Source organism: Rhinolophus hipposideros (assembly GCF_964194185.1).
Source record: "Rhinolophus hipposideros genome assembly, chromosome: 18".
Taxonomy (NCBI): Eukaryota; Metazoa; Chordata; class Mammalia; order Chiroptera; family Rhinolophidae; genus Rhinolophus; species Rhinolophus hipposideros.
Window position 1 is genome coordinate 48555502 of NC_138064.1, and position 26202 is coordinate 48581703.

General features: G+C 39.2%; 1 protein-coding gene across 20 annotated transcripts in view; it reads right to left on the reverse strand.

Moving 5' to 3' along the window:
- SRPK2 (SRSF protein kinase 2) overlaps positions 1 to 26202 on the reverse strand; it is a 214460-nt gene that overhangs the window by 29750 nt on the left and 158508 nt on the right. For all 20 annotated transcript variants that reach the window (XM_081079977.1, XM_081079983.1, XM_081079972.1 and 17 more), the window contains 4 exons: positions 11777 to 11885; positions 11048 to 11135; positions 10727 to 10814; positions 6638 to 6744 (listed from right to left, as the gene is read on the reverse strand). In XM_081079977.1, the coding sequence (XP_080936103.1) occupies positions 6638 to 6744; positions 10727 to 10814; positions 11048 to 11135; positions 11777 to 11781 (288 nt within the window). In that variant the 5' untranslated portion in view covers positions 11782 to 11885. The remainder of the gene's footprint in view (positions 1 to 6637; positions 6745 to 10726; positions 10815 to 11047; positions 11136 to 11776; positions 11886 to 26202) is intronic.

The following is a 26202-nucleotide window of genomic DNA, read 5'->3' on the forward strand; positions in this document are numbered from 1 at the left end:
GGGAGCAAGTCCCTTCACTCAAGCTCAACTGTAAAATAAGGGGTTTGGTCAGATGGCCGCTAAGGCTTTTTCCTATACCCCTATGCACCACGTCAGAGATCATCTGGTACTGGTGTTAGCAACATGAATCTGCTCCTTTCCACCACAGCTTGCTAGAAATAGAAATAGGTCCTGTAATCCTGCAGATGTAAGAGGAGTAAGTTGAGAGTAATGTGGTTAACGTCTCTCAAAGGTGTCTCCCGGGCCCTGCACAGTAAAGCTTCCCCACAAAAGCCCTCAACTACAAAGAAAACGACAACAACTTTCCAAATTATTTTCTGATTCTGGTCACACTGTGGGGACCTTCTTTCTCCCCTACCTGACCAAGGGACACAGGTCACGAAAAGCTGGCCTGCCTCTCATTCTGTGGGTAAGGCCGAGGGAAACCCCACGGGCAGCAGGCTGGCCTGAGCGAGAGCGCTGCTCTGAGACACCAGTTCCTTGCGGATGTTGGGGAGACGTGGAAAAGCTCTCCTCCAGCGGAGGAGACGCTTTCTTACTAGGAAAGCTAAAGCTCCCACTGGATTTTTCTTCCTCACTAAGACAGATGAGGTAAATCCTACAAACTGCTTCTGACATGCTGACTGAATAGACAAGTGTGGGAAATAAATATCTGCTACAGAGAGAGAGGACGAGAACTAGATGCTCAGACAAAAGTTTCAGTGGACCTTGCCCTTCTCCACCTTGTCCTGAAATCGCCCTCCGCTCCTTGCTCTTTCCACTGACTGGTGAGTCAGTGAGAACACCCGGCAGCTGCACTTCTGAATGGAGGGAGGATGAAAGACACACCTGCCCAGGGTACAGGGTAACCCCTTAGAGGGCACAGGGTAACCCCACGCCCCTGAAGGGGAGCGACTGGACCATACTTCTGAGTTGAGGACCCAACATTTTGAGGAGAATCCCAAGTTAGTACAGAATCACAGGTACTACCACATGGAACAATTCCGAGCATATAAATACTTTTATCCAATTCACAATTGATATCCTAGGCTAAAATTCAACAATACTAGCTTGATCATAGAGATCACTAGTTCACTGATAACCAAGACCAGTGAAATAATTAAAACGGTAAGTAAACGCTACGTGTAGATAAAGTCGTTCAGGGAGAGCAGGCAAGTCAGCCTGGCACAGCTTGTGGTATCCCCACGGAGTCCACCACCGCGCAGAAGCTGGGTTTGGAAAAGCTCTGCATCTTAGAAGCCCCCTGAGCATATACATACTGCAGCACATATTACAAGTTACTTGTTAAATAAACCTAATGGCTATGCTTTTAAACAATCTACTCGATTAAGGCAAAAGAAAACCACTTACCACAACCAGCGACATGAATGCGCACTTATCACAAAGACATGCTATTATTTTCAAATGCTCCCAAATCTTTCTATGTAGATATTTCACACTACCCTGCAGGTGAGAGCAGGGAATCAGAAGTTACACCACCTAGATTCAAATCTTAGCTCCCCCCACGGCAACTGGGGCCTGCGGAAGCTTTCGTCCTCTGTGCAATGCCTTCTGCAGAATGGAGATAACAACATCCCTGGGCTCGCTAGGCTGTGGGGAGGACGAGATGGCATGACACAAGTAACGCTCTTACAACAGTGAGTGCCCAAAGGAGCACAATAAATGTGACAATCATGATAAAAGAATAATAATTTTAAAACCCAGGGCTACGAGCTATAACTGCTAGTTTTTCCACTTATTGTAGCAAAGTCACCAAAATCAGGGCTTTGCCCTTCTCAACTTTCATTTAATGGCAGGCAGCCACTTCTTTACAAGGTTTCTGGTGAAGGGCAATGCATTAAACCATAAAGTTTTAAAAAGTGAAATGTCAGCTACCCATACATAAAAAGTCAAAGCTGTGTGTAAAGACCAGCAAAGGTGTTTAAAGAAACCATCGCCTGTGGAACATCTTAAATGTACCACAAATAAATAGTGCAAACACAAGCTCCGTTTTTCTTCCTTCAGGTTTAGAAATAAAAGCTAGACATAAAAACAGATCTCAATAAAGCTGATTCTTTTTTTCAAATGAAAGCAGACAACCAGGGACTTCATGCCGGGGCCAGAGAAGTAGCCTGGCAGGAGGCACGGCGACCGCTCCGCCATCACCGGAAGCAGCCAGGACAGCCCCTCTTGGACCCAGCACAACGTCGCTGTGGCTAAATGAGGACAGCTGAGGACGGAGGAAAGGACTGATACTGGTGTATAGGAAACCCTGGGAACGCGATTAATTAAATTATGCAACTACTTTTAGAAAATAAAGAAGTGGTAACATTTACCTAGAGCCCGTCAAATCACAGGTCAGCCATTCTATAATGTCATATAAGAGGAACATACATTTCTTCTTTCATTGAAGAAAAGACAACTTACCAAAACCATTTCTTAGCCACTTACTACACAAAGGAAGCGACAAGGTGTGTGCCGCTCACAACACCCATGTTTACCTCCAAGAAGCTCCCAATGCAGCTGGGAGACACCAGGGCCCTTTGTTCTGGTCGCTGCTGGAGGCTTTATCACTAGCCCCCCAGAAGTCATGTCCATCATAAAGCCACGATTTAGGTATTGTCATCCCGATTTCACAAATGAGGAAACAGACTCACAGAGGATAAGATAAGTAACTTGATCAGGGTCACAGAATAAGAAGTGCCAAAGTTAGAATTTGAAATTAAATGTACTGCCAAGATATGTACCCACTGCATTTTCCTTTACTCCAGTGGTTATCCATAATGAGAGGGAATTTGCCTCCTTGGGGACAAAGTTCAGAGTCATTTTCGATTGTCACAACTGGGGTAGTGGTGGCTGATACAGTCATCCAGTGGCAGAGGCCAGGGGTGCAGCTAAACCCCCTGCAATGCACAGGACAGTCCCCACCACACAGAATCATCCAGCCCAGCGCCAGGTGCAGAAACACTGGTCTGTAAGACCCCGCAATTATTAGGAAAGGACGAAGGAAGTGCAGGTAGCAGGCATGTGGAGGAGGGAAGAAATACCACTCTTAACTGCAGAGTATGAGAAGCCTTCGTCACAAAAGTGGTATTTGGGCTGAGTCTTTAAAAACATAGTAGAAAAGAAAGGATGATATTGTCGGCAGCCATGGGCAAAAGAAATGATGAAAGATGTGGAGCTAAAAAACAGCAAGGTGAGTACTTTCTCTAAAGTACCTAAAAATGAAACTAACAAAAACTTATAATAGAAATTCTGGTAAATAGGTACGTATTTGTAAATGCTTGGGAATCTTTGCATATTCCTAAGAAATTAGTAACTTGGCTGACTCCACGAAGAACACTGGTACCTAAAGGAAATACACTGTAAAGCACGTGTGTATTACCTATTTAAAAAATTAATTAATTGGAAAAAAGTTACCTGCCAGGAGATAAGAGCAGAAATTGGGGCTTGGAAGGGGAAACGTGGGCTGACACCAGATGACAGAAGACCTTACACAGGTTCACAGGAAGAACAGTGATTTAACTCTTAATGGATATAGACTGAGTACAATTCCAAAGAGATGATATGCTGCTTGGCAAAATGGTAAAAGCATGAGCTCCAAAGCCAGACTATCTGGGTTTGAGTTCCTGCTCTACCACTTACTACTTTCTAAGTTACTTACTGGGATAAGTGACTTAACCTCTCTGTGCTTCAGTTCCACTTCCCTAAAATCGGGAGAATAAAAAGACCTAATCATAGAGTTATTGTAAGGATTCGATGAATTAAAAATTACAAAGTACTTAGAACTGTGCCTGGCACGTAGTAAGCACTGAATAAATATTTGTAATTATTAATAGTAGAATCCCTTTACATCATTTAACAATAATGAGGAAAGTACCTTTATTATTCTTTTATTTATGGTGACATTGTGGCCTAAAGAGGTTAAATAACTTGGCCAACGTCCATTAGCTCAAGTCGGGTGTCTGGTGCCCAAGCCTGAGCTCTCTGTCACTCCGTAGATTGCTTCATGAAAGCCAACAACGTTAAGCTTTAGACAGCAGGTGATGGAAACCCACTAAAGGGCACTAAATTATTATAGTCATTATTAAGAAAAAGTTTTCCTTAGGAAAGTAACTGCCAACAGAAAAGAGAATCAACGGGATACGGAAGCAGAAAGTGGAGTGGACTCCAGGAGAACCAAGGACAGCGGTGCTGGAAACGGAAGACACAGCAAGAGTAGAAGACACGACACAGAAGGACCTCAACGGCTAAGTGACGGGAGCATGGCAAGTGACAGAGCCCCAGGGATGCCTGAAACGCGGTCCCCTACACCTGACTTTGAAGGCGAGGAAGGACACGTGGACAGAATATTAGACAGCTAGCCCTGCTCTGTCTTGTTCTGGGAAGGGATGTAACTCTGTAGGTTTATTGATAAAGGTTCTTCCCAGTTCTGCGTAGGAGTCAAAACTGCTAAACCCATAGGCCAAATCAGAGGGAACAAAGGGAAATTCAGGTAAAAGGATTATTAACTGGGATATGTAATAATGTACTACACTGAAAGTTAAAAGTTTAGGGGGAAAAAATCCAGATTCCATGACAATATTTTTCTTAAATAAAATTAAAGACGGGTTCACATTAAAACAAAACTTCTATCCACAATGCCAATAAGAACTAAGTGCAGACCACCAAAAAAATCAAAATTTCATCTTGAAATTTTTCTGGAATAAAACATCACAAAAACTCTTAGTCTCTATCTCCAAAGCACAGTGTTACATGAATCACAGTGAGGATAACATATTCATTAAATCATTTCTTCATTCAATAAGTATGAATTAAAATCCCATTAAACTCCAAAAATTTCATCGTTACATTTACAGACTCCTTCACTTGCTAAGAAAGGCTAGATTTTGCTTTCCCATTCTGGAATACAAAATGAATGTCAATGGTTCGCCTGCTAATTCAATTCCCTTCGTACATTGCAAAGCCTGAGCTGTGGTGACATGGTCACTCACCTATGGCTACAGCAGACATCTTTGAAAATACAGGGCTCAAGGGAATAACAGAACCTGTATGAAATATATGCAAGATGGTATTTCCAAAATTATTTGCTTTTTGTTAGAATATGTAATCTTTTAATATTTTCAGAATTTATCAGAGATAATTAAGTTTCATGTTTTTTCCAATTTTAAGAAGATATTTTTAGCGTCTTTAGAGTTGTCACTAATACAATTATAAATACTGAAGTGTCATTTGGGGAACATTAACTTCCATTACCATATTAATTTTCCCCCTCACCATGTATCTCCACACTAAAGGCAAAATATTGTTTTTTTGCACAAGATATTAGTCATGCTAAAATAATAAATTAAAATGCTACCATCTAATATCTAAAAGGGAACAGATATATTATTAAATAAGAGCTATTCAGAAATCTATATTGCATACCTAACATAGTCCTATGTATAAATACAGTATCTCACTGTGTGAGCCAATACAGAGAGAACCCTTCTCTCTCCAGCACCTCTCCTCAAGTAACATCTATGTTAGAACACAAGCTGCCAGTTGGCAGTACAAAAGGACAAAGATAAATGACGAGATGAACACACAGGCTGACTAAACAAAGCTACCTACACACAATTTCAAAAGCAAAATCTAGGATGCTTTTACTAAGCTTCAAATTTTTTATAGCTAGGATGCTTTTTACTTAGCTTCAAATTTTTTATAAAATGGGTTTAAAAACCTACTCATATTCATGTATGCAACTACCATGAACAATTGTTAAGAAGGTTCTTTCTTAGATCCCTGTCTCTTGAATTCACATTTCTTCGATTGTGAATCAGGATTGTTTTCCTATTTAAGGGCCAAGGCCTGTATTTCAGGTCTGGAAGCCTCCTGCTCTCAGCTCAAGATCTGGACCTGGGGGCTCCAAACCACTTAGTCCTCTTCTCAAGCAAACCAAGCAATCTTCCTTAATATATTGCTCATTATGAAGAATTAGCCATAGTAATTGTTGTATCAGAATAGTTTAGGCTGTGAGGGCAATGAGTGGAATACAGACTGATATAGGGCATGCAGAAATGAATCTGGTAAGCATTTCTAATTACAGGGAGATCTTCCACATACGAATACTTTCACTCCACAAATATTTGCTAGAGCACCATCGGCAAACTAGACCCTTTCTTTTGTCAAGGCAATTGAACAAAGACCAACTCTAACACAATAATCCTTATATGATCATTCCTTAAATTATCTTTCATTTACCCTTCATCCAAAGATGCTTAGAAACAGCAAATAAACACAATAAATTACATATTTCTTCTTAATTATTTTCTAAGGAACTAACTGGGACATTTTATAATAATGATATTGGATAAAATAATATTTCATCATACCGTATCACTACCTTAAAAAGATCAACATTCCAAAGAAATGCCTGAAATTCGCATATTGTGCTCTTTACAAAACAGAATGGCATACCATTAAATATAAAAATGGATGTAACTAGTTCAAAACGTTACTCATTGTTATACGTATATATGTTTTAAAAACAGGAATTATTTATATTAAAATACATATGTACGTTTGTGTGTGTGTGTTTGAAAACAAACAAAACAAGTCTTTGTGTTGAAAGCCCGGACAGTTAGGTACTGGGCGGGGCTGCCCAGGTGAGCCTCACCTGCCGAATGATGCTCTTCACACACCGGATGGGAAGGCCCTGGTAGTTGGACTTGATGATCCACTTGAGGAGATGGTGGCCGAGGACCTCGAAGACCATGCAGACATCTGGGCCACGGTTAAGGATCACTGGTGGGCACGTTTCCTGGAGCGATGCAATTACTAAAAGCAGCAGTGTGTGGCACTTGGCAAAACATTTATTTCTTCATTAAACACAACATCAATTCTATCAGTAATACCAAAAGTGGTCATTTGCCATTTTTCACCTAACTGAAATGATCTAATATTTACTAAGTACTTATTATGTGCCATGTATTATTTACCATGTACCTATAACAACCCTGTAATATACTTATCCCTACACAGGAAGAAACGAGGAGAGTGAACCTCAGAGACTTTAAAGATCTCCCTTGAGTTACAGTCCAAAGGTGGCAGCCATGACTCAATCCCACACTTGCCCTCTCACTCACTTCCACACACTCCTCCCTGCTAATCAGCCTTAACGAAAATGAGCAGCACTGGAATATATGAGCAACACACTGATGAGAAAACACTGTAACTCCCCTGTCTTAAGTGTCCTGCCTGCCTGCCTAAATTTCTACTCCACAGGTCACATAAAACACTTTATAAAATAGGCATTTCCCAAACACAGTGAAGACATTTAATCTTTTCCTTCAATAGTATCTTTCACTCTATAACTAGATCAATCTTAATACCGCAGGCATTAAGAACAACATATAATGATGAAATTTCAGGAATTTTTTTTTAATAGAAATTCTAGTCAAAGACACTCCAGACTACGGCCCATCATACACATATATTTATGTCATTCACACAGGAAGATTTAAAATGGCTCTGAAACCCCAAGAACGTTTTATTCATCTCTGCAGACCTATAAATAGGTTATTAAAGGTCAGTTGATTTAATATTTTTACAATATCTGCATCTTCTACATCATCACAATAACTGCTGTAAATACTTTTAAGAAATATTTCTATAATGTTGGAGAACATATAACTATAGGTTTCTGGACAGATAATCTAAAACCAGAAGTTTCTTACTATTTCCCAGTCTCATTATAAAAAATGGCAAACTAAGGACCAAAGTTACTAACAGACATAGAGTCAAAGTCCAAGGTTTGTACATTATGACCTATGTCTTCTCAGATCACTGACAAATCTAAACTCTGATGGTTTCTTAGCACTTTATCTACAAATCAGCTGGTTTCTCCAAAGAAACCACCTCCCTGTAGGCTGTCCCAGGAACTGCCTGCAGACCTGACGCAAGAGGGGCTGCGCCATCTGCCCATAAACACGCGGCTCACCTGGAGAGAAAGGGCAGAGAAGGACCAGCTCTATCTTTCTGTGTGTAGAGGGAAAAAGTGCACCTAGCAGAAATTCCACTGAAGCAAAGGGCGAGGTGACATCAGCAGACGTTAGCTAGTGCCCGTCAGTCTAATCTCTAACAGAAATACAGGCAGACCTCCCATTATTGTGCTTCACAGACGCTGCATTTTTCACCAGTTGAAGGCAAGACTCTTCCTCCACCAACAAAAAGATTATGAATCACTTGCTTGTGATGGCCGGGAATTAAACCCACAGTATCTCTGAAGTCTGCCTGTATAAAAACTTCAAGTACACAGGGGGTGAGGGGAATGCTCCCCTCAGGGATGAAGACAGCAGATGCAGAAACAGGCGGCCACTCGGGGGTTATCTAAGATGGGAGGCGGCTTCGTCCGCAGACTTCTGGAGTTTGAGCAGGTAACAGAGCAAAACATGACATGCAGGAAACAGCTAAAGCTCAGGGAGGAGGAGACCCTGGCTCTGCCACACCGCTGGCACTCATCAGTCACAGAGTTCTGAACAATGGTTCACTATTCCTGAACTTTGGGAAATGAAGGTACAGTCGCCTCCCTTATCTGAGAGAGGTATGTTCCAAGCGGATGCCTGAAACTGCCAACAGTATCAAACCCTGTATACAGTTTTTCCTGTACAAACAGGATGCTTACTTTACAAATTAGACAAATGAAAAGACTAACAATAATTAATGATGAAATAGAACAATTATAACAATATACTGTAATAAACGTTATATGAGTGTGGTCTCTCTAAAATAATCTCATTGTACTGTACTCACCCTTCTTCTTCTTGTGTAACGTGACATAATACAATGCCTCCACAAAGAGATGAAGTGAGGTGAATGACAGCGTCAGGCCACTACTACAAGGGTTACCTGCACACAAGTATTATCGGCCCATTAGTCACTCAGTAGCTGTCTGGTCAATCTGGTAACTGAGACAGCCACTGAGTGACTAACAGGCACAGTATGTATAGCATGCGTACACTAGACAAAGGGATGATTCACATCCCGGCCGAGACAGAGCAGGAAGGTGTGAGATTTCATCAGGCTACTCAGAATGGTGTGAGATTTGTAACTTATGTATTATTTCTGGAATTCCCCATTTAATATTTTCAAACTATGGGTAACGGAAACTGTAGAAAGCAAAACCATGGATAAGGGGAACTGCTATATCACCTCCGTCAGGTAGACAAAGGACTGTCTTAGAGGATCCACTATGAAAATACGAAAAGAGCACCCTGGATACGAAAGCTAATCTCTCTTCTCTGCATCTGTGCTACCAGCTCTAACCTACGGTTCCTGGGTTACCCTGCTGTCACTGATCCCGAAGCTGCCCTTCACCAAAGCCTCGGGCAAAGGGAGGGTGAAGACAGGACAACAGTTCCTTCCACAACCCCCATCACCTTCCCCTGAGAACCCCCAATACTAACCATGCAAACAATGTACCAGCAGCCCAGTCAAAACTCGTAAGAGAAGGAGAAGTCAGAAGATGCCTGGACACACTTCTGTTCCAATGGGACACAGAATCAGGATGAAGGATTCCCTATTTAGAAAGCAAAAGGAATGACTAACCTGATAGCTAAGAAATTTTCATCTGTCAGGAATCATTAATTTTCATCAAGTTAATTTTCTTTTAAGAAAGCAAATACTCTGTATGTTACTCTAATGAGAAATAAAAAAATGTATATTGAACTATTTAATCTTTAAACAACTAAAGTAAGTTGATACGGACTTAAGAGAAAGAGAAGAAAATAACACTGAAAATAACACTGCTTACACGAGATTCAAACAAGTCTTTAAAAAACTCATTTTTTCCATTATAAAGGAAAGGTTTCTCAAGTACGACACAGTACCAAGAAATTATTTTTATTTGGTAAGTTTTATAATTTAAGTCCTTATTTCTCAAAGACGCACACTGACACAGAGGTAAAAGAACAGGATTTCTAGGATTTGTTTTGAAATAATTCAGCAAGAGATAGACGGTAAATGAAGCAACTGTGGTCAGATCTTGAAAATTACTGAATTTGGGTAACAGATTTATAGAAATTCACTGTGGTGCACTCACTAATTTTATGTACAGTGGAACTTTATATTATGTTTTTAAAGAAAAACAAGGAAGGTCTCTTTCCATGAAGCACTGACATGTCAGATTTACCAATGAGTACAGAAAATGTACGCCTTTACTTTTACCAGGCTTTTCCAAAGTAGACAAACTAAGAGCAAACTAAACAAAAGCACCACACTTCCATGTTGGCCTGTCAGGAAAACGATCCTCTGCAGGATCGGGTGTGACTCCTCCGTGCAGACACGAGCAGCGCGCTTTCCCTCCTAGTGCCATGACCTCTCAGGAATCTGCAGCTACTGAAGGAAGCCCAGCCCGAGTGTACAGTTTGAAAGTTTAAAGCAAAAAGACATGCTGGCAATCGCATCCATCTACCATTACAAAACAAACTTCACTAGAATTAATAAAAGATTAAAAATTACTTCTGTGCCAAAACCAAGTTAGGTGTCATAAAAATAATTCTGTAAGATGCTGCTACCCCAGAAACCCCAGAGGCCCCAGCAGAGCCCTCCAGGCACATCGGTTATTAACACTATGCTAGAGGCTTCACATGGAGAAGGACACAGCAAACAGAAGTTTACACGGGCTTAAAATACTTCCATTTTGCAAAAGCAAAAACCACAGTATAATTCAGCCATTAGGAAGCAACAGAAATGTCAGAAAGGATACGTATTCCATTCATGCCTGAAATCTTGAAGTCATCAATTAGCTGTACTACCATGTCTTTATTTGGGTCACTGGGATCACTTTCTCGAACCTATAGATAGAAAAATGAATCAAGAACAAAAGCATTTAAGACTGAAAGTCATTTCCATCACACCAATCAAAACTGTTTTGATACAAGTGATGTTTTTAAAAATAAAAGATTCAGAATTTAAACTTATAAAAACGATAAATTCAATTTTAATTTAGTAAAACACAGAAAAATCCCTCTGTAAAATTTTAAGTCGGTAATTTTTCTTATCTTCTTCACATTTTTGCAGTACTTACACATTTGAGCAATTTTATTTCATCCAAGGCTGTCTCTGTATAATGCTGGGCACTTTTTACAACTTTCATTGCAACAAATCTTTTCCCCCTTTAAAAAAAAAGCATATTTTTAATATATCAGCAGAGGTGATCATTATAATGAGATATATCCAATAAATAGAAACTTTTAATAAGCTTTCCTTTAAAATAGTGCTTTTCAAATTGTGAGACAATAATTAAGCAGTGGGTTCATGAGTCACAACAATTTCTTTTTTGCTTTGTGGCTGTTTTTTTTCCCTGATGAAATAAGGTAGACTAGAAAATGTCACCACATATAGTAAGGGTAAGTGTTATCTTAACACTTGTTTCAGCACACACACACAGACGTATATCTATACTGGGTAGCAATGGCATTTCATACCATAGGTCATGACTTTAACAAAAAAGTCAGAAACCACTAATTTGAAAGGCCTATACATTATTATTTTATATCTGAATGTTTTTCTGTTACAGGTAAATTATTAAGAAAAAATATTAGCCTGATATAATGTTAATTACAATGAATAATCCTCAGATAGAAAAGCAGAAGGAAGTTCAGTATTTTAAAATAACAGGCAAATGAACTTCCAGCTGCGGGGAACTGTCTGGCAAGGTGGGGCCGGCCTGTGCGCCCCTCTGCCATACCTTGTTATAAAATCAAGATGCTGAATAGACTAGGAATCAAATGCACAAATGACTAAGAATACTTACTGCATATCCCAGCACAGCCAAACAGTAGAGAAGTGTCCCCATCCTAGCTTCCTAATAACATGATACCGGCCATTGAAAAGGTCTCCAATTTTCACCGGATGGTAGCCACCTTTTTTTAAAAAAAATAACAATAATTTCAGAAAAATAATAGAACCTCATCTCTTCCTTTGTCAGTTCTTGATGCCATTAAAGAAAGCTGTAAACGAAAAAAATCAGATTAAAATGTTTAATAACATAACATGTTTTTCAAGAATGTGTTTTATCAAAAGAAAAATGTCCTTTGCCTTTCTGTTATTTAACTTACGGTAGGAAGGCAACAAACCACCCAGCACTACATAACAATAATTTTAGGTTCTATACTTAAGTCTGGGTGCAAATAATATAAACGCTAGCTCTTAAAATTTCCAAACAACCCTTTTTTTTTTTTTCTTTAAAGCTGTAAGTTAAACGCAAATCTTTTTGGGTCAGTACAAAATAACTCACCAAAATAAATGATGTGTACTCTGCATAGTTTTGCATACTGCAACAGTTTATGAAAAACCAACAAGGAATTATGTGACGTAGGACAATTTACCCTCCAACAGAGCTTGCTCCTCTCACTGGTCTTCCTCAAACCTCAAACTCCTGCCTGGAAATAGGCTGGAGAGGGAGAGACGGAAGGAACCCTGTTAAGGTAGACTTGGGGGAGAGATAAGGGTGCCTCACAGACATTTGGCCTAAAAAGACCTTCCCTTTGCATTTTTAAGTAAACCAAGCAGGCTACAAAGTAGCATGTCTAATAAGACAGCATTTTTGTGAAACACACAAGAAAAAGTCTAGGAGGATAAGATTAGCAACAAATACCCTGGACATAAAATTACTTTTATTCTTTCAATCTGTATTTTATTCTTTTTATCTATCTTTTTCTATTTTTTCTGAAACAAACAATACTGTTCTTTTTATTCTTTTAACATCTACTGCTTTTTATTGCAAAGATGTTATTTTTCCATTTTTTAAATCTGCAAAATCCTTACAAATCACTCAAGAAAGACAGTGATGGTTTGTGCCTACTTCTGAGCAGCTCAAAGCAAGTGCAGGAAGTTATCTAAACCACATCCTTCAGTACATCTGTAACTCTCATGGGGCAAAGAATAATACTTCAAAAAATACAACGAATGTTTATGAATACTAAACTGCGCTGACTTAGTGAAGCGGGAACTGGAGCAGACAATGCGTTTCTCAGATTCTTACTCTCATACCTCTGCATTTGCTTTTCCTGGATTTTCATATCAAAGTCTGTAACAACACTTCAGGGGGGAAAATAGAAGCTAAAAGATAGTAAATCAGGAATCCGATTTGGTAAATTATTTAGTAGATGAATGGGTATTAACTAAACTCATTGTGGTAATCATATTGCAATATACACCTATGTCAAATCATCAAGCTGTACACGTAAAAATGTATACAGTGCTGTATGTTAATTATATCTCAATAAAACTAGAAGAAAAATGGGAAAATGGCTAATTAGTTACTTAGAAGGTTAAACTAAAATTGCAATAGGCTCTGACTTTACAATACAGTTTTTAAACCATTAAAATTAACACTGAAAGGGAAGAAAACTATCACTTTTCAAGTACTATTTAGGGGCACTATTCTTAAAATCATGTTCCACAAAACAGAAATCAACTACAACACACGGGGGTCTTCCCCAGGGCAGCAGGGGAGGGAGAAGGGTGCAGGAGAGGTCCTGTCTGGGAAACGTGAAGTCAAATAAGCAAAGCAGATTTCCTAACTGAAGGGGTTCTCAGAACCTCATGTCTCAAAACACAGTGGGAACATGAGGGCAGAGCAGGCTGCAAATTCCAGACATACTTGTTCACGAAACCATTTCATCAAAGAACCAGTCCCATTTCACAGTACAATGTATTTAGGAAACACAGCTGTCTCTATCCTTTCTTACAACCACTCCACAGAGTAGATGGTGTTATTTCTACACTGATGAAGTGGCCACAGTCTCAGCGACAGTGAGTAGTAGGTTCAGGGCTGGAAACTGGTCTGCCTGTTCAACCCATTACTCCCCAGTAAGAAATGCACCCCATGTAAAACAGCTGGAGGACTGTCTGCCAGTCTTAGTATATGGAGGACACTTGATAGCTTAATTAAAAGCCATTTACTACTTAACTGCATATTAGTGCGAACATTAAAGTCTCTAAATTTAAAAACAATTTAATTATGCATAAAGAAAAGAAACCATCACTATTGTATGTTTCGGATTTGAATTCTCAGTCAGAATATGTACTTGTAAGCAAAAATAGAAGAGTACTATTTTCGATGTAATCACAGCACAAGTGCAGCTGTTGCGTTTCTCAATGGGACTTTGAAAGTAAACAAAAGAAATTATTAGTTTAGTTCCGTTATCTCAGGAGCTCACAGGATAGCTAAGAATATTGTGCCTAAAAATAGGGCAACTAAAGAAGAAAGACATAAAAATAATTTTTAAATACAAATGTAAAAACTGAAAGGTCTAAACACTTATCTTTTATTCTGAAAATTTGACACACACAATTTCAAGTTTATATTTTATAATTCTCATACTAACTGCCAGATTTCTACAGAAAATGATATAGTCTCTTCTGACCCTTTTTCCAATCTCTTCTCCCAGAACAGTAACTAACATTCATACTGCCAGAAGGGTGGATGGAGCATGTCTCTCAGAGCAAATGACAGCAATCTACCCAACACCCAGGAAATTAGAGAAAAGAGACACTACAATAACTACCAGAAAATTCTCCGATTCCCTGAGATTACAATGTGCGCCATAATGCTATTAGCAATGGTCACCCCTTGGCCCGTAATAATGCCTGGCACACAAAGAATCTGAAGAACAGTGACAGCCCGGATGAGGACCCCTCCCACTCTGGCTGCTTTACCAGTGGGCCATACAGGACACAGGATAACAACAGTGAGCTCAAGCAGAGCACTAAAGAGCAGCCATCACTGGAAGATGACAGTGACTTGGGGTTAATATATTTGTACTTTACTATCGGGGGTGTCAAAAAATGTATACACATGATGTGTATTCACCTTTTGTTATCTGTATATATTGAGTATTACAATTTTATTTTATTATTTTCTTTTATTTTTTTAAAGAGGGCGCAGCTCACAGTGGCCCATGCAGGAATCGAACCGGCAACCTTGGTGCTACCAGCACCACGCTCTAACCAACTGAGCTAACCAGCCACCGGAGTATTACAATTTTAACACAGTTTTTTTTCCTTTCTTAAAATGTGCATACGTTTTTTGGGCACCCTCTGTATTTATACTACTTAATATAAAAAACCATGTGTTTATCAACTAGAAGTTTTCCTTTTAGTCTTAAAAAATAGAAGTCAGACTGGATTACAAACACAAAAGGAATAGATTGTTAAGGAATCATTAAGTTCACTGCTGTGGTTTCTTTTCCGACTCCAGCACACCCAAAAAACTGTAACTAAAGCTCAACCTATACTATTCATAAGGCTCCAAAGAAGACAATTCTAAAACTATCCTTAGCCGTTTTGGGGGGACTGATGGCTTAAAATAAAGACAACTCCATTTTTCTTGTTGAGCAAAAACAGGTTCAATTTATAGGAGTGAATCAATAGCTCACAACTCTATCAAGGACTTTAAGCCAAGTCTCTGTTTTCTACTAAAGACGGTATAAAGTATTCATTTTTTTTACTAGCCCTAGTTTTTCGCAGTATTTCCAGTGAGAAATATTGTGCCTACAATAAGGCTTTCCAAGGGCTATGGAAAGATTTGAGAATCACCTCTAACACATAATGTCTTTTAAAAGGAAGGAGTAACAAGAAGATATTTGTTCACAAAATGATAACACACACATTTTGGGTCACTGAAAATTTCAATACTCTCTTCCCCCAAAATTAATAAAACGAGTAGAAGAGCAGTAAGGATATGGAAGATTTGAATACACCATCAACCAACTTGATGTAATTGACATTTACTGGACAACTTATTCAACAGCAAATACTCTTTCCAAGTACATGGAAGATTTACCAACATATACCATATACTGGGCCATAACACAAATCTCGAAAGAAATTAAGACTCAAATCACATAAGGCATGTTATCAGACAACAACAAAATTAGAAACCAATAAGAGAAAACACCCTAAAATTGGGAAACTAACACACTTCAAAATAACCCATGGGATAAAAAAGAAATCAAAAGGAAATAACAAAGTATTTTACAATAAATGAAAATATAACATACCAGAATCTGTGAAATGCTGCTAAAGCAGATCTTAGAGGAAAATTTAGAGCACTAAATGACTATATTAGAAAAGAATATCTCAAATCAATGACGTCAGTTTTCACCATAAGAAACCAGAAAAGTTGAGGTGGCCGGTTAGCTCAGCTACTGGGAGCGTGGTGCGGGTAGCCAGCACCAGGGTTGCTGGTTCGATCCCCACATGGCCCACTGTGAGCTGAGCCCTCCTTTAAAAAATAAAGAAAGAAAAAAGGAAACTAGAAGAGAAAATGTAACCCAAAGTTAGCAAGAGAAAGGAAATAATAAAGACATGAGCTGTAATTAGTGAAATAAAAAGCATAAAAACAAGAGGTTAAAAAGAAAAATCAGTGAAACCAGAAGCTAGGTCTTTGAAAAACTGAAAATAATTAATTAATTTCTGGCCAGGTTAACCAGGGAAAAAAGAGCATGAATTACCAACATGAGAAATTAATGAGGTGACATCACTACATATTTTACAGTGAATGAGATAATAGGAGACTATTCCAAACAATGTTATGCCTATAAGTATGAAAACTTAGAGGTAAATACCATGAAAGACAAAGCACCCAAGTTCCAATTGAGAAGAAATACATACATACATAACTATTTTTGAAAATAAATTTGCAGTTTAAAACCTTCGCATAAAAAAATGAATTGGTGAATTCTGCAAAACGTTTATGGAAAAAAATATTAACAATTCTACACACTCTTCCTGAACAGTAAATAGGAGGAAATACTCAGTATCATTCTATGAAACCATCATTACTTTGATTCCAAAGCCTGGCAAAGCCGTTTTTAAAAAGCTACAGACCAATTTTCCTCGTGATATAAATACAAAACTCTAGACAGAATTTCAAGTCTAATTAAACAACACATAAAAAAGATAATACTTCATGACCAAATGTGGTTTATTCCAGGAATTTTTGGTTTACTATTCCAAAATCAATGGGTGTGTAATTCACCATAATTAACATACTAAAGAAGAGAAACCATATGAATAAAAAAGAAAACCATAAAGAAGAAAAGCCACACAAAAAATAATTTCATGATAGCCTTTGATCAAAATTCTCAATGAAGCAGGAATGGTCAAAGATCTATGGAAAACCTACAGATAGCTTCAGAAAAGGTGAGACATTAACTGTTTTCCTCCATAAAATCAAGAGCAAGATAAGGATATGTATTCAGCGTGGTACTGGAAGTTCTACCAGCACAATCAGCAACAGGAATACACAGAAAGACATCCAGACTGGAAAGGAAGAAGTAAGACTACCTTTATTCACAGACAACCTGATTGTCTGTATGGAACAGCTGAAGAAATCTGCAAAAAAGCTACTGAAACTAATAACTAAGTAAAGACAGGTAGCAGAATATTAGCTCAAGTTGTAAAAACCAGTTTATTTCTACATACCAGCAATGAACAATGAGAAATTAAAAATTTTAAATACATCATTTACAATAGCATACAAAATGTGAAATACTTGGGATTATCACCTAATCGAAAAATATGAAAAACCTGAACAATGAAAACTACACATTATTGAAAGAAATTTTAAAAACCTAAATAAACAGTGTTTGTGGGTTAGAAGTCTCAATATTGTTGTCAACTCTCCCCAAATTGATTTATAGATTCAGTACAATCCCAGTCAAAACCCAGCAGGCTTTGTTGTAGAAGGTGACAACTAATTTGATGTCATTCAAAGGTGCAAGGGCAATTCAATGGAGAAAGGACACACTTCTCAACAAATGGTGCTGAAACTGGATATCCCTATGTCAAAAAAAAAAAAAAAACGAGAGAAAAAATAATCTATAGCTTGCATTATATGCAACTCAAAATGGATCAAAGACTTAAATCGGAGGTTGCCTGACCCCTGCTCTCCTCAGGTTTGATTAATTTACTAGAGTGGCTCCCAGAGCTCAGAGAAACATTTTACTTACTAGTTCACCCGTTTAAAGTAAAACAATGTAATGTCAGTTTGCTGTAAAAGAAGGAACAGCCAGATGGAAGAGGTGCACAGGGCACGGTACAGATGGGGGAAAGGCATGAAGCTTCCAGGCCCTCTCCAGGGGCGCCACTCTACCCACACTCCAAGTGTTCACCAACCTGGAAGCTCTCCGAACCTTGTCTTTTTGCGTTTTGTTATGGAGGCCTCATTACATAGTCATGATTGACTAAATCATCGGCCAATGGCAACTGATTCAACCTCCAGCCCTTCTCGCCTCCCTGGAGGTCAGGGACAGGACTGAAAGTTCCAACCCTCAAATCACTGGTCACTCCTGGTGACCAGTGCCCATTCTTAGATGCTTTCCAAAGTCACCTCATTAACATAACTTTACTGCTTTCAATGCTTAGGAAATTCCGAGGTTTTGGGGAGCTATGAACCACGAAAGACAAAATATAAAGTATATGAGAAATAAGTTTCAGTCATCAAATACCTTATAAATCCCAGTATCACAACCACACATGTATATAATAAAGCAAATAAGAAAAAATGTTAGCAGTCCCTCACCAATGCAAAATATTAGCATCCTCCTCAACGGAGGAAATGCAGGAATTCCCTACACTTCAACATTGGTGTTTGAGAATTTCCGTAACAAAAAGAATGTTACTTTCAACTAGTGTCATTTCAAAGGGATGTTGGTGAGAGGAAACCTACAGATTAAGGACAGAGTGGAAACCAATTCCAAGCACCAGGAGGCCTAGAAGAGAGACTGCAACTCCACCAGCTCATGCATGCGGGTGGGACCCCACTTTTTCTAAAATAAACTCTGAAAACCAGGTTAAGAGGGAGAAGAAAATGAAAAGCCCGCTCACCGCCCGCTCTCTCTTGGCAGGTATGATGTCATCTGTCACTCCTGCTGAGCGAGTGCCAGAAGACAAGGCCTGGTGAGGTCCTGCCCCCAGGAAGGAAGCCCTAGCCTCGGGATTAGAACCAAGATTCTCAAAACTTTGCCAGATTCCAAAACCTGTGCTCTATCATACCATGTTTTAGTATTAACTCATCAGCTAAAACACGTCCCCCTTTTCTTCGTGACTAGAATTCTAACATGAATTAAGTGTACGGAGCTGTGCACGATCAGAGAGAAACTCTGAAATAAACTAAAAACGGTCATTTTACATTATCTATTTTCTCAATACAAGATAGCAAAGGAAAAATTTGCCTGAATTGGAAATGGTTTGTCAGTCAATGATTCCTTAGAATCTACTGTAATTGGCCTTCACGAACAAAATTTTACAACCAGTCTTAATTTAGGTTATAAAACAAATATAAAGATAAGTTATTTATTTAAAATTTTATCAAACATACGTCCTAAAAGTTGACAGCCACATGTCTGAGTTATGAAAAATGTTTGTAGGTGATGTCAAATAAAAACTGAAATCTAAGAATAAAATACCATTTAAATCACATGTACTCCAATAGAAACCTTAAATACTAAATATGAAAAAGGAAGCAGGAACAACCGAAATGCCCATCGGTCGATGACTGGATTAAGAAGCTGTGGTACATTTATACAATGGAGTACTACGCAGCCATAAAGAAAAAAGAAATCTTATCATTTGCAACAACATGGATGGATCTAGAGAACATTATGTTAAGTGAAATAAGTCAGAAAGAGAAAGACAAGTACCATATGATCTCACTTATATGCGGAATCTAAAGAAAAGAATATGTGTATGAACTAATCAGAAACAGTTTTGGGGACACAAAAAACCGAGAGTTGTTAGTTGGGCGGGGGGGAGGGGGTTGGGGATGGGGGGAAGGGTGAAGGGATTGGGGGGCGGCTGGTGACCACAGGATGGCCTCAGGGTTTTTTGAGAATTACTTTGGGGAACTTATTCAATAGTGTTTGGGGATTTTGTTGGGTGTCCGATGGACATGTGTCCTGTTTAGGAGACCACCTCAGGGATGCTGTGGATGCCTGGTCATGGCATTGTACACCAGAGACTGGACATTAATGAATGCCAACTATAATTTTATGTGTATAATGTGATGGCTCGGTGTGAGGTCGGGGTAGTGGTGGATGGGGGGAGGGGGGTTCACGGTGTGAGGGATGTAAAAATAAAATAAAATAAAACTATTAAAAAAAATGATGTATTATAGAAATGTACTCTTGAAACATATATAATTTTTCTAACCAATGTCACCCCAAATAAATTTAAATATAAAAAAAAAAAAGGAAGCAGGAATAAGGGTATGCAAGAGCCCCAGAATCCACCCCCCAAAATTAGCAATAATAAAGCCTCTGACACAACTATTAAAATCTTGGAGGGCAAAGGAAGGAGGGGCGGCATCAAAAGAAGTCAGTCAGAGGAAGTGTTGTTTAAAAACTCTTGCATGTAAATTAATCTCTATTACTACATCAAATATTCTCTGTAACAATAATAAATGGAAGACAGCTGTAGTGGGAAAACCAGAGCAAAGGGAAATGCTCCAAAAGACAAAGGATTCCTATTTACAACCTGAGGAGGTAACAACAAAAATTATTTGAGTGTAAGATAAATATGATGGATGCAGAAACAATTTTTGCAGTAGAGCTTCCCTGTTTCCCCGAAAATAAGACCTAGGCTGACCATCAGCTCTAATTTGTCTTTTGGAGCAAAAACTAACATAATAAAGACCCATACTTATGTTGTATTATATTATAAAAGACCCTGTCTTACATTAAATTAAGACCGGGTCTTATATTAATTTTTGCTCCAAAAGACACATTATAGCTGATGGTCCGGCTAGATCTCGTTTTCAGGGAAACACAGTACTGCAAATTCTCTACCCAGAAATTTTTTTTTTTTTTTAATTGGGAAACTGTGTACTTCCAGGATTTTGTCCAAGTCAAGTTGTCCTTTCAATCGTAGTTGTGGAGGGTGCAGTTCAGCTCCAGGTCCAGTTGCCACTGTTAGTTGCAGGGGGCGCTGCCCACCATCCTTTGCGGAAGTCAAATAGGCAGCCTCGTGGTTGAGAGCCCGGGCTCCAACCGAGCCACCCGGGAGCTCAGTTCAAGGTGCCGTGTTCAATCTTAGTTGCAGGGGACGGAGCCCACTATCCCTTGTGGGACTCAAGGAGTTGAACCGGCAACCTTGTGGTTGAGAGCCCACTGGCCCATGTGGGAATCGAACTGGCAGCCTTCAGCATTAGGAGCACTGGGCCCCCTCTACTCAGAGATTTAAGTAGAGTCTATTCACTGAGAAACCTCGCATATTTGAAATGTTAATAAAGGCCAACAAATAATTTCAAGTCCCTGCCTACTGCCAATTACTTATGCAGATTTATGCTTAAATTCTGGGATGCTGATTTGAATTGCAGCATTGGCTTTACTGGCTGGCTATGTTTGACATTTAGCAATTATTTCTCTGGGTACTTGTCCCTACCTCACTCACTCAGAATCATACCTAAGCACGTATTAAATGTCACGTTAAGTGTTTATTGTTGTTGTGCCACTACCCAACCCACTGTGACTAATGACACAGCGCAGTGAGTCAGCAGGCCAGGGTTCAGGGTACTGTCTATTCCTATTTAAGATGGTTGGTAAAACTGGCCCAAAGTGTAATCTAATTCATTAGTAGAGCCCAATTAGCAGAAAGTTTTTGATGCTCTAGATCTGATGATGATTTATAGGTGTCAAATGTCAAAAAACAACACATCTTTATTAATGGCTTAGCCAAACATCAAAATATTCTGTAAGAGAATCAAGACTTTTTAACATTCAAATTTACTGTCAATTCCCAAGAGCTCTGGTTATCAAGACTGTGGCCTCTGTCTTGGGTGCCGTCTTTCTCACTCTCTCTGCCAAGCCTTTATTGTGAGCAGTCAGTCCTGGGAAAGGGCCCATGTGGCAAAGAACTGAAGCCTCTCGTGAACAGCAGTGAGGAACTGAGAACTACCAACCACGACCTGCGTGAGCAGAGAAGCCGAGGCTTCAACCATTCGAGGCTTCAGATGAATGCAGCCCCGCTGACAGCCTGACTGTAACCAGGAGACACCCTGCTCCACAACCAGCGTATTTCTGCACGTGTTTTGAGCAGAGACATTGAGGGACGCTGTTCCAGACTACCTTGCAGAGGTTTCTAATGTGAACAACCTTAGAAAATAGACGTATTAACTCCCTCTGGAGAAGAGGGAAGGTTGGTTTGCCATCCCGTTTAATTAATAAACATCTCCCTCAGGAACAAAGGTTGGGAGGTTTGGTTGTAGGCCTTTCAAAAAGATTGGGATTTCCTAAATTTGGAGTTCCTTAGCTGTGATTCAAACCTACAGTGTGCACATGACCCACTCAGGCTTGCTTCCACACAGCGCTTGTTGGATTTGGGGGGCAAGGGAAACCAGTATCACCATGAAGCCCATGCTATTTACAGTGCTGTAATAAGGTGCTTTGTCTCTGACCCAGGGGTCTCAAGTCTTCTGCCAGCACCCATGAAACTGGGGCTGGCAACTCGTTACTTGCAAGAAGGGTAAAATCTCAGAAAGGTCTTGGTTCGCGACACATTTATCTTTGGCACCAGAGAAAACACTCTTGTTTGGAGTGCTTAGTTTTGTTTTCATCTTGTAACTGTCAGGCTTAGAATCACTGCATTTCCTTCCTTGGTTTGATAACTAAGAAACCCAGAGAAAAATCTACAACACTCTCAAACTGTACAGATCTCTATTAATATGTCTTTAGATATTAACCTTACCCTTGCCTTCTGTCTTTATTTCCACTCTATAACATCCTCATCCATTTGTCTATTGTAGTCTATGTATTTAGTTTTCAAATGTCTAGAGTATGTAAAGTGTTAGGATACAAATAACAGCTACTTATCCCTCAGTATAAGCTCAAACACAGCCGCCTGCTAGGAGGGGAAGCATTTCCTGGCTGAGGAGGAACCCGTTCAGGGCCTCCCTTATGCACATCCAGAATGCTTCATTGTAGTATGCTTCCTTCATAAAACAAGGTATTTTAATTATTCCTATCTCATTTGTCTTTCCCAGGAAATTATAATAAACACTATGAGGCTAGGGACACTACATCTAGCACACAGCACCTGAATCGCAACAGACACTGAATACCTGAGAAAGCACGAGAACAACAAATACATCAGAGAGAAAGCACGAGAACACAACACAGGAGAGACAGAAATGAACGGAAGGGAGACTGTTCTCTGTTCCCTGGCATGATGTGAAAAGGTGGGAAAGGCTTTACCAGTATAGGATGTGGACTAAAATTAAATGCTGAGTCAATATTATACTGTAACAAAAAACAGAAGGACCAGACAGAAGAAGGGACAGTATGAGGAAAAGTACAACAGCAAGAAGGCATGTTTAAGGTAAAATAAACAGTTCTGTTTGAGGCTAAGAAAGAAAACAAGAAAAGCAGCACTTAGGATCAAACTGTGAAAGAGCCTTGAGTGTGGTGCAAGTTTAGATTTTCACTGTTAACTGTAAAAAAAATTTAACAATACAATGTATCCTTAGATTTCCCTTTAATTCTCTCATGACCAGATATTTAAAAAGTGAACTAATGATCTAAATGCATCCCAAGTAATGTCACATAAAAACACTAAGAAATGAAAAATTATGCTTTTATTACACTGCAAAATGAAAATATGTAGTACTTAAGGCAAGGGGTAAGAAGGATAATACCAAGGGTATCAAAAACATGTATACAACTGGACACTTTGGTCAACGTTGCTCAAGCAGTAGTTCCTCGTAATCAGAAGTGTCTGGACGCTGATGGTAACCACTTTGAGCACCTCTTGTAATTGCAGAAGTCAAAGGTGACTTGGATTCATCTTTTGGTATCGGTATATATTGAGTATTACAATTGTAATAGGTTTTTTCTTTCTTAAAATGTGCATACATTTTTTGGCATGCTCTGTATTTGTAAGATCCTGCACACAACAATCATGAGATCCATTAACATTTAGAAGGTTAAAGTACACTAATAGCTCCATACTTTTATAAAGCTGTATTCTGACTCTAGACAAAAATTAAGTAAAAATAAAAAAGAATTTCTTCTGCCTTTATAATCAATAATCTAGAATTCTTGTCATTTTAGTGCTATACGGTGTAGCTACAGAAAATTTTTTCTAAAATATACTGATGTTGACATTCCCACTTTTCTAGAAGAGACCCTTGAGAATAAGAGAGCCCACAGTAGAAATGCAAGTCCCACTATAGGGCAAACTAGAATCTAAAAGCCTAATCTCTGCATTCTACAGTCTAGAACAACCATTGTCATTTCTCAACCCAGTGAGAATGCGTCAGAACACAGCATTTTAAATGGGCCTTGGGACTTGGCAGGAGTCTTTCAAATGCACAGGAGTAAACATCAGATCATAAACGACACATGGATGTTTTTAAGAGATCAAGTCTAGAGGTGTACTAAACTCTCATGGATCACAAGTTTTCTCACACACACACACAACCAAGTGTGCAATTTCACTACTGTTTCTTTAGTACACAGTACCAGACACAGCCACTTTGCTCCTTCAATATCGTTGATAGATGAACCTAGACCATGGCTTCTATTAAACATGTTGTTATAAAATTTTACCTTTGAATTGAAAAATGTCACCTATGGAAATTAAACACAGATTGTTTAAAGACGACCAGACTGTCTAGTTAACACACCTATTTAATAGCATGCTGTAAGATAAGTATTCAAGAGGGTTAGTATACGTTTAATTTTGTCTTTTAATAAAATCAGTCTTTACATCTATGCTTCTGCATTGATTCTGGTTATTTGAAGTTCTTTTCTTTTTACAGGACTCATAAGAAAAATATGCCCTCAGGGCTTCATGTACATAACAGTTTACATGGGACCTTTATAACTGAAGGTCAGTTTGAATGGATACAAAAGCTCTGGCTCACATTTTCTTTCCTTGAGTACACTGACTTTATTACTCTTTTGACTTCAAGTGTTGATGTACAAAAGCTTGATAACAATCTGATTTTTCCCCCTGATAACACATGTGGTCTTTTTGCCTAAAAAGACTGCATCAAGCAGGCCAACAGTCTACAGTGTTTATTAGTATTTTATTGTGATTTTTATAGGTTTTATGTCTTTTTTGTTCTTAGCCTTCTCTTTACGTGTTTGGTGGGCAAAGAAAGAGTAAATAGACATTATCTGAGATCCTAAATGGGGGTTCTCCCATAGAAATCACGAGCTTTTAATACATGAACTTGGACAATGTTCATATGTACTCAAAGATTTAGGGCTCATTTCTTGATTTTTATGTTCTGGATAAGTAAAAGTACAATACACTGAATTACGAATTGGGGAAACAACTCATCTTGGAATGAGAAAGCCTTAGTTGGATAAAAATAGAATTCAGAAGACACCTGGGAAATACTGAGATCTCTTTTCCACGTATAACTAAAAAAACATTCTCTTAGTAACTAAACATCTTTTAAAGAACTCTGAAACAAGTCCTCTGGCTATTTAAAACCAAGAGCCATCCGGCCAGGTGGCTCAGGTGGTTAGAGCTCCATGCTCCTAACTCCGGAGGCTGCCGGTTAGATTACCACATGAGCCAGTGGGCTCTCAACCACAAGGTTACTAGTTCAATTCCTCGACTCCCACAAGGGATGGTGGGCAGCGCCCCCTGCAACTAAGATTGAACACGGCACTTTGAGCTGAGCTGCTGCTGAGCTCCCAGATGGCTGTTGGTTGAAGCGCATCCTCTCAACCACAAGGTTGCTGGTTCAATTCCTCGACTCCTGCAAGGGATGGTGGGCTTCGCCCCCTGCAACTGAAAAAAATTGAACACGGCACCTTGAGCTGAGATGCCGCTGAGCTCCCGCATGGCTCAGTTGATTGGAGAGCATCCTCTCAACCACACAGTTGCCGATTTGACTCCCGCAAGGGATGGTGGGCTGTGACCCCTGCAACTCAGCAACGGCAACTGGACCTGGAGCTGAGCTGCGCCTCCACAACTAAGACTGAAAGGACAACAACTTGACTTGGAAAAAAAAGTCCTGAAAGTACACAATGTTCCCCAATAAAGTCCTGTTCCCCTTCCCCAATAAAATCTTTAAAAAAAAAGAGCCATAATTATACACACTCAGACATAAAAATAAAACGGAAAGATTAAGTTATTTCAAGAAGTCAAGACCTATTGTTTGTTGTTTTAGGCGCCTACTGATCATGAGGGTGTGAGCGTGTGTCACTGTAACACCTGCCT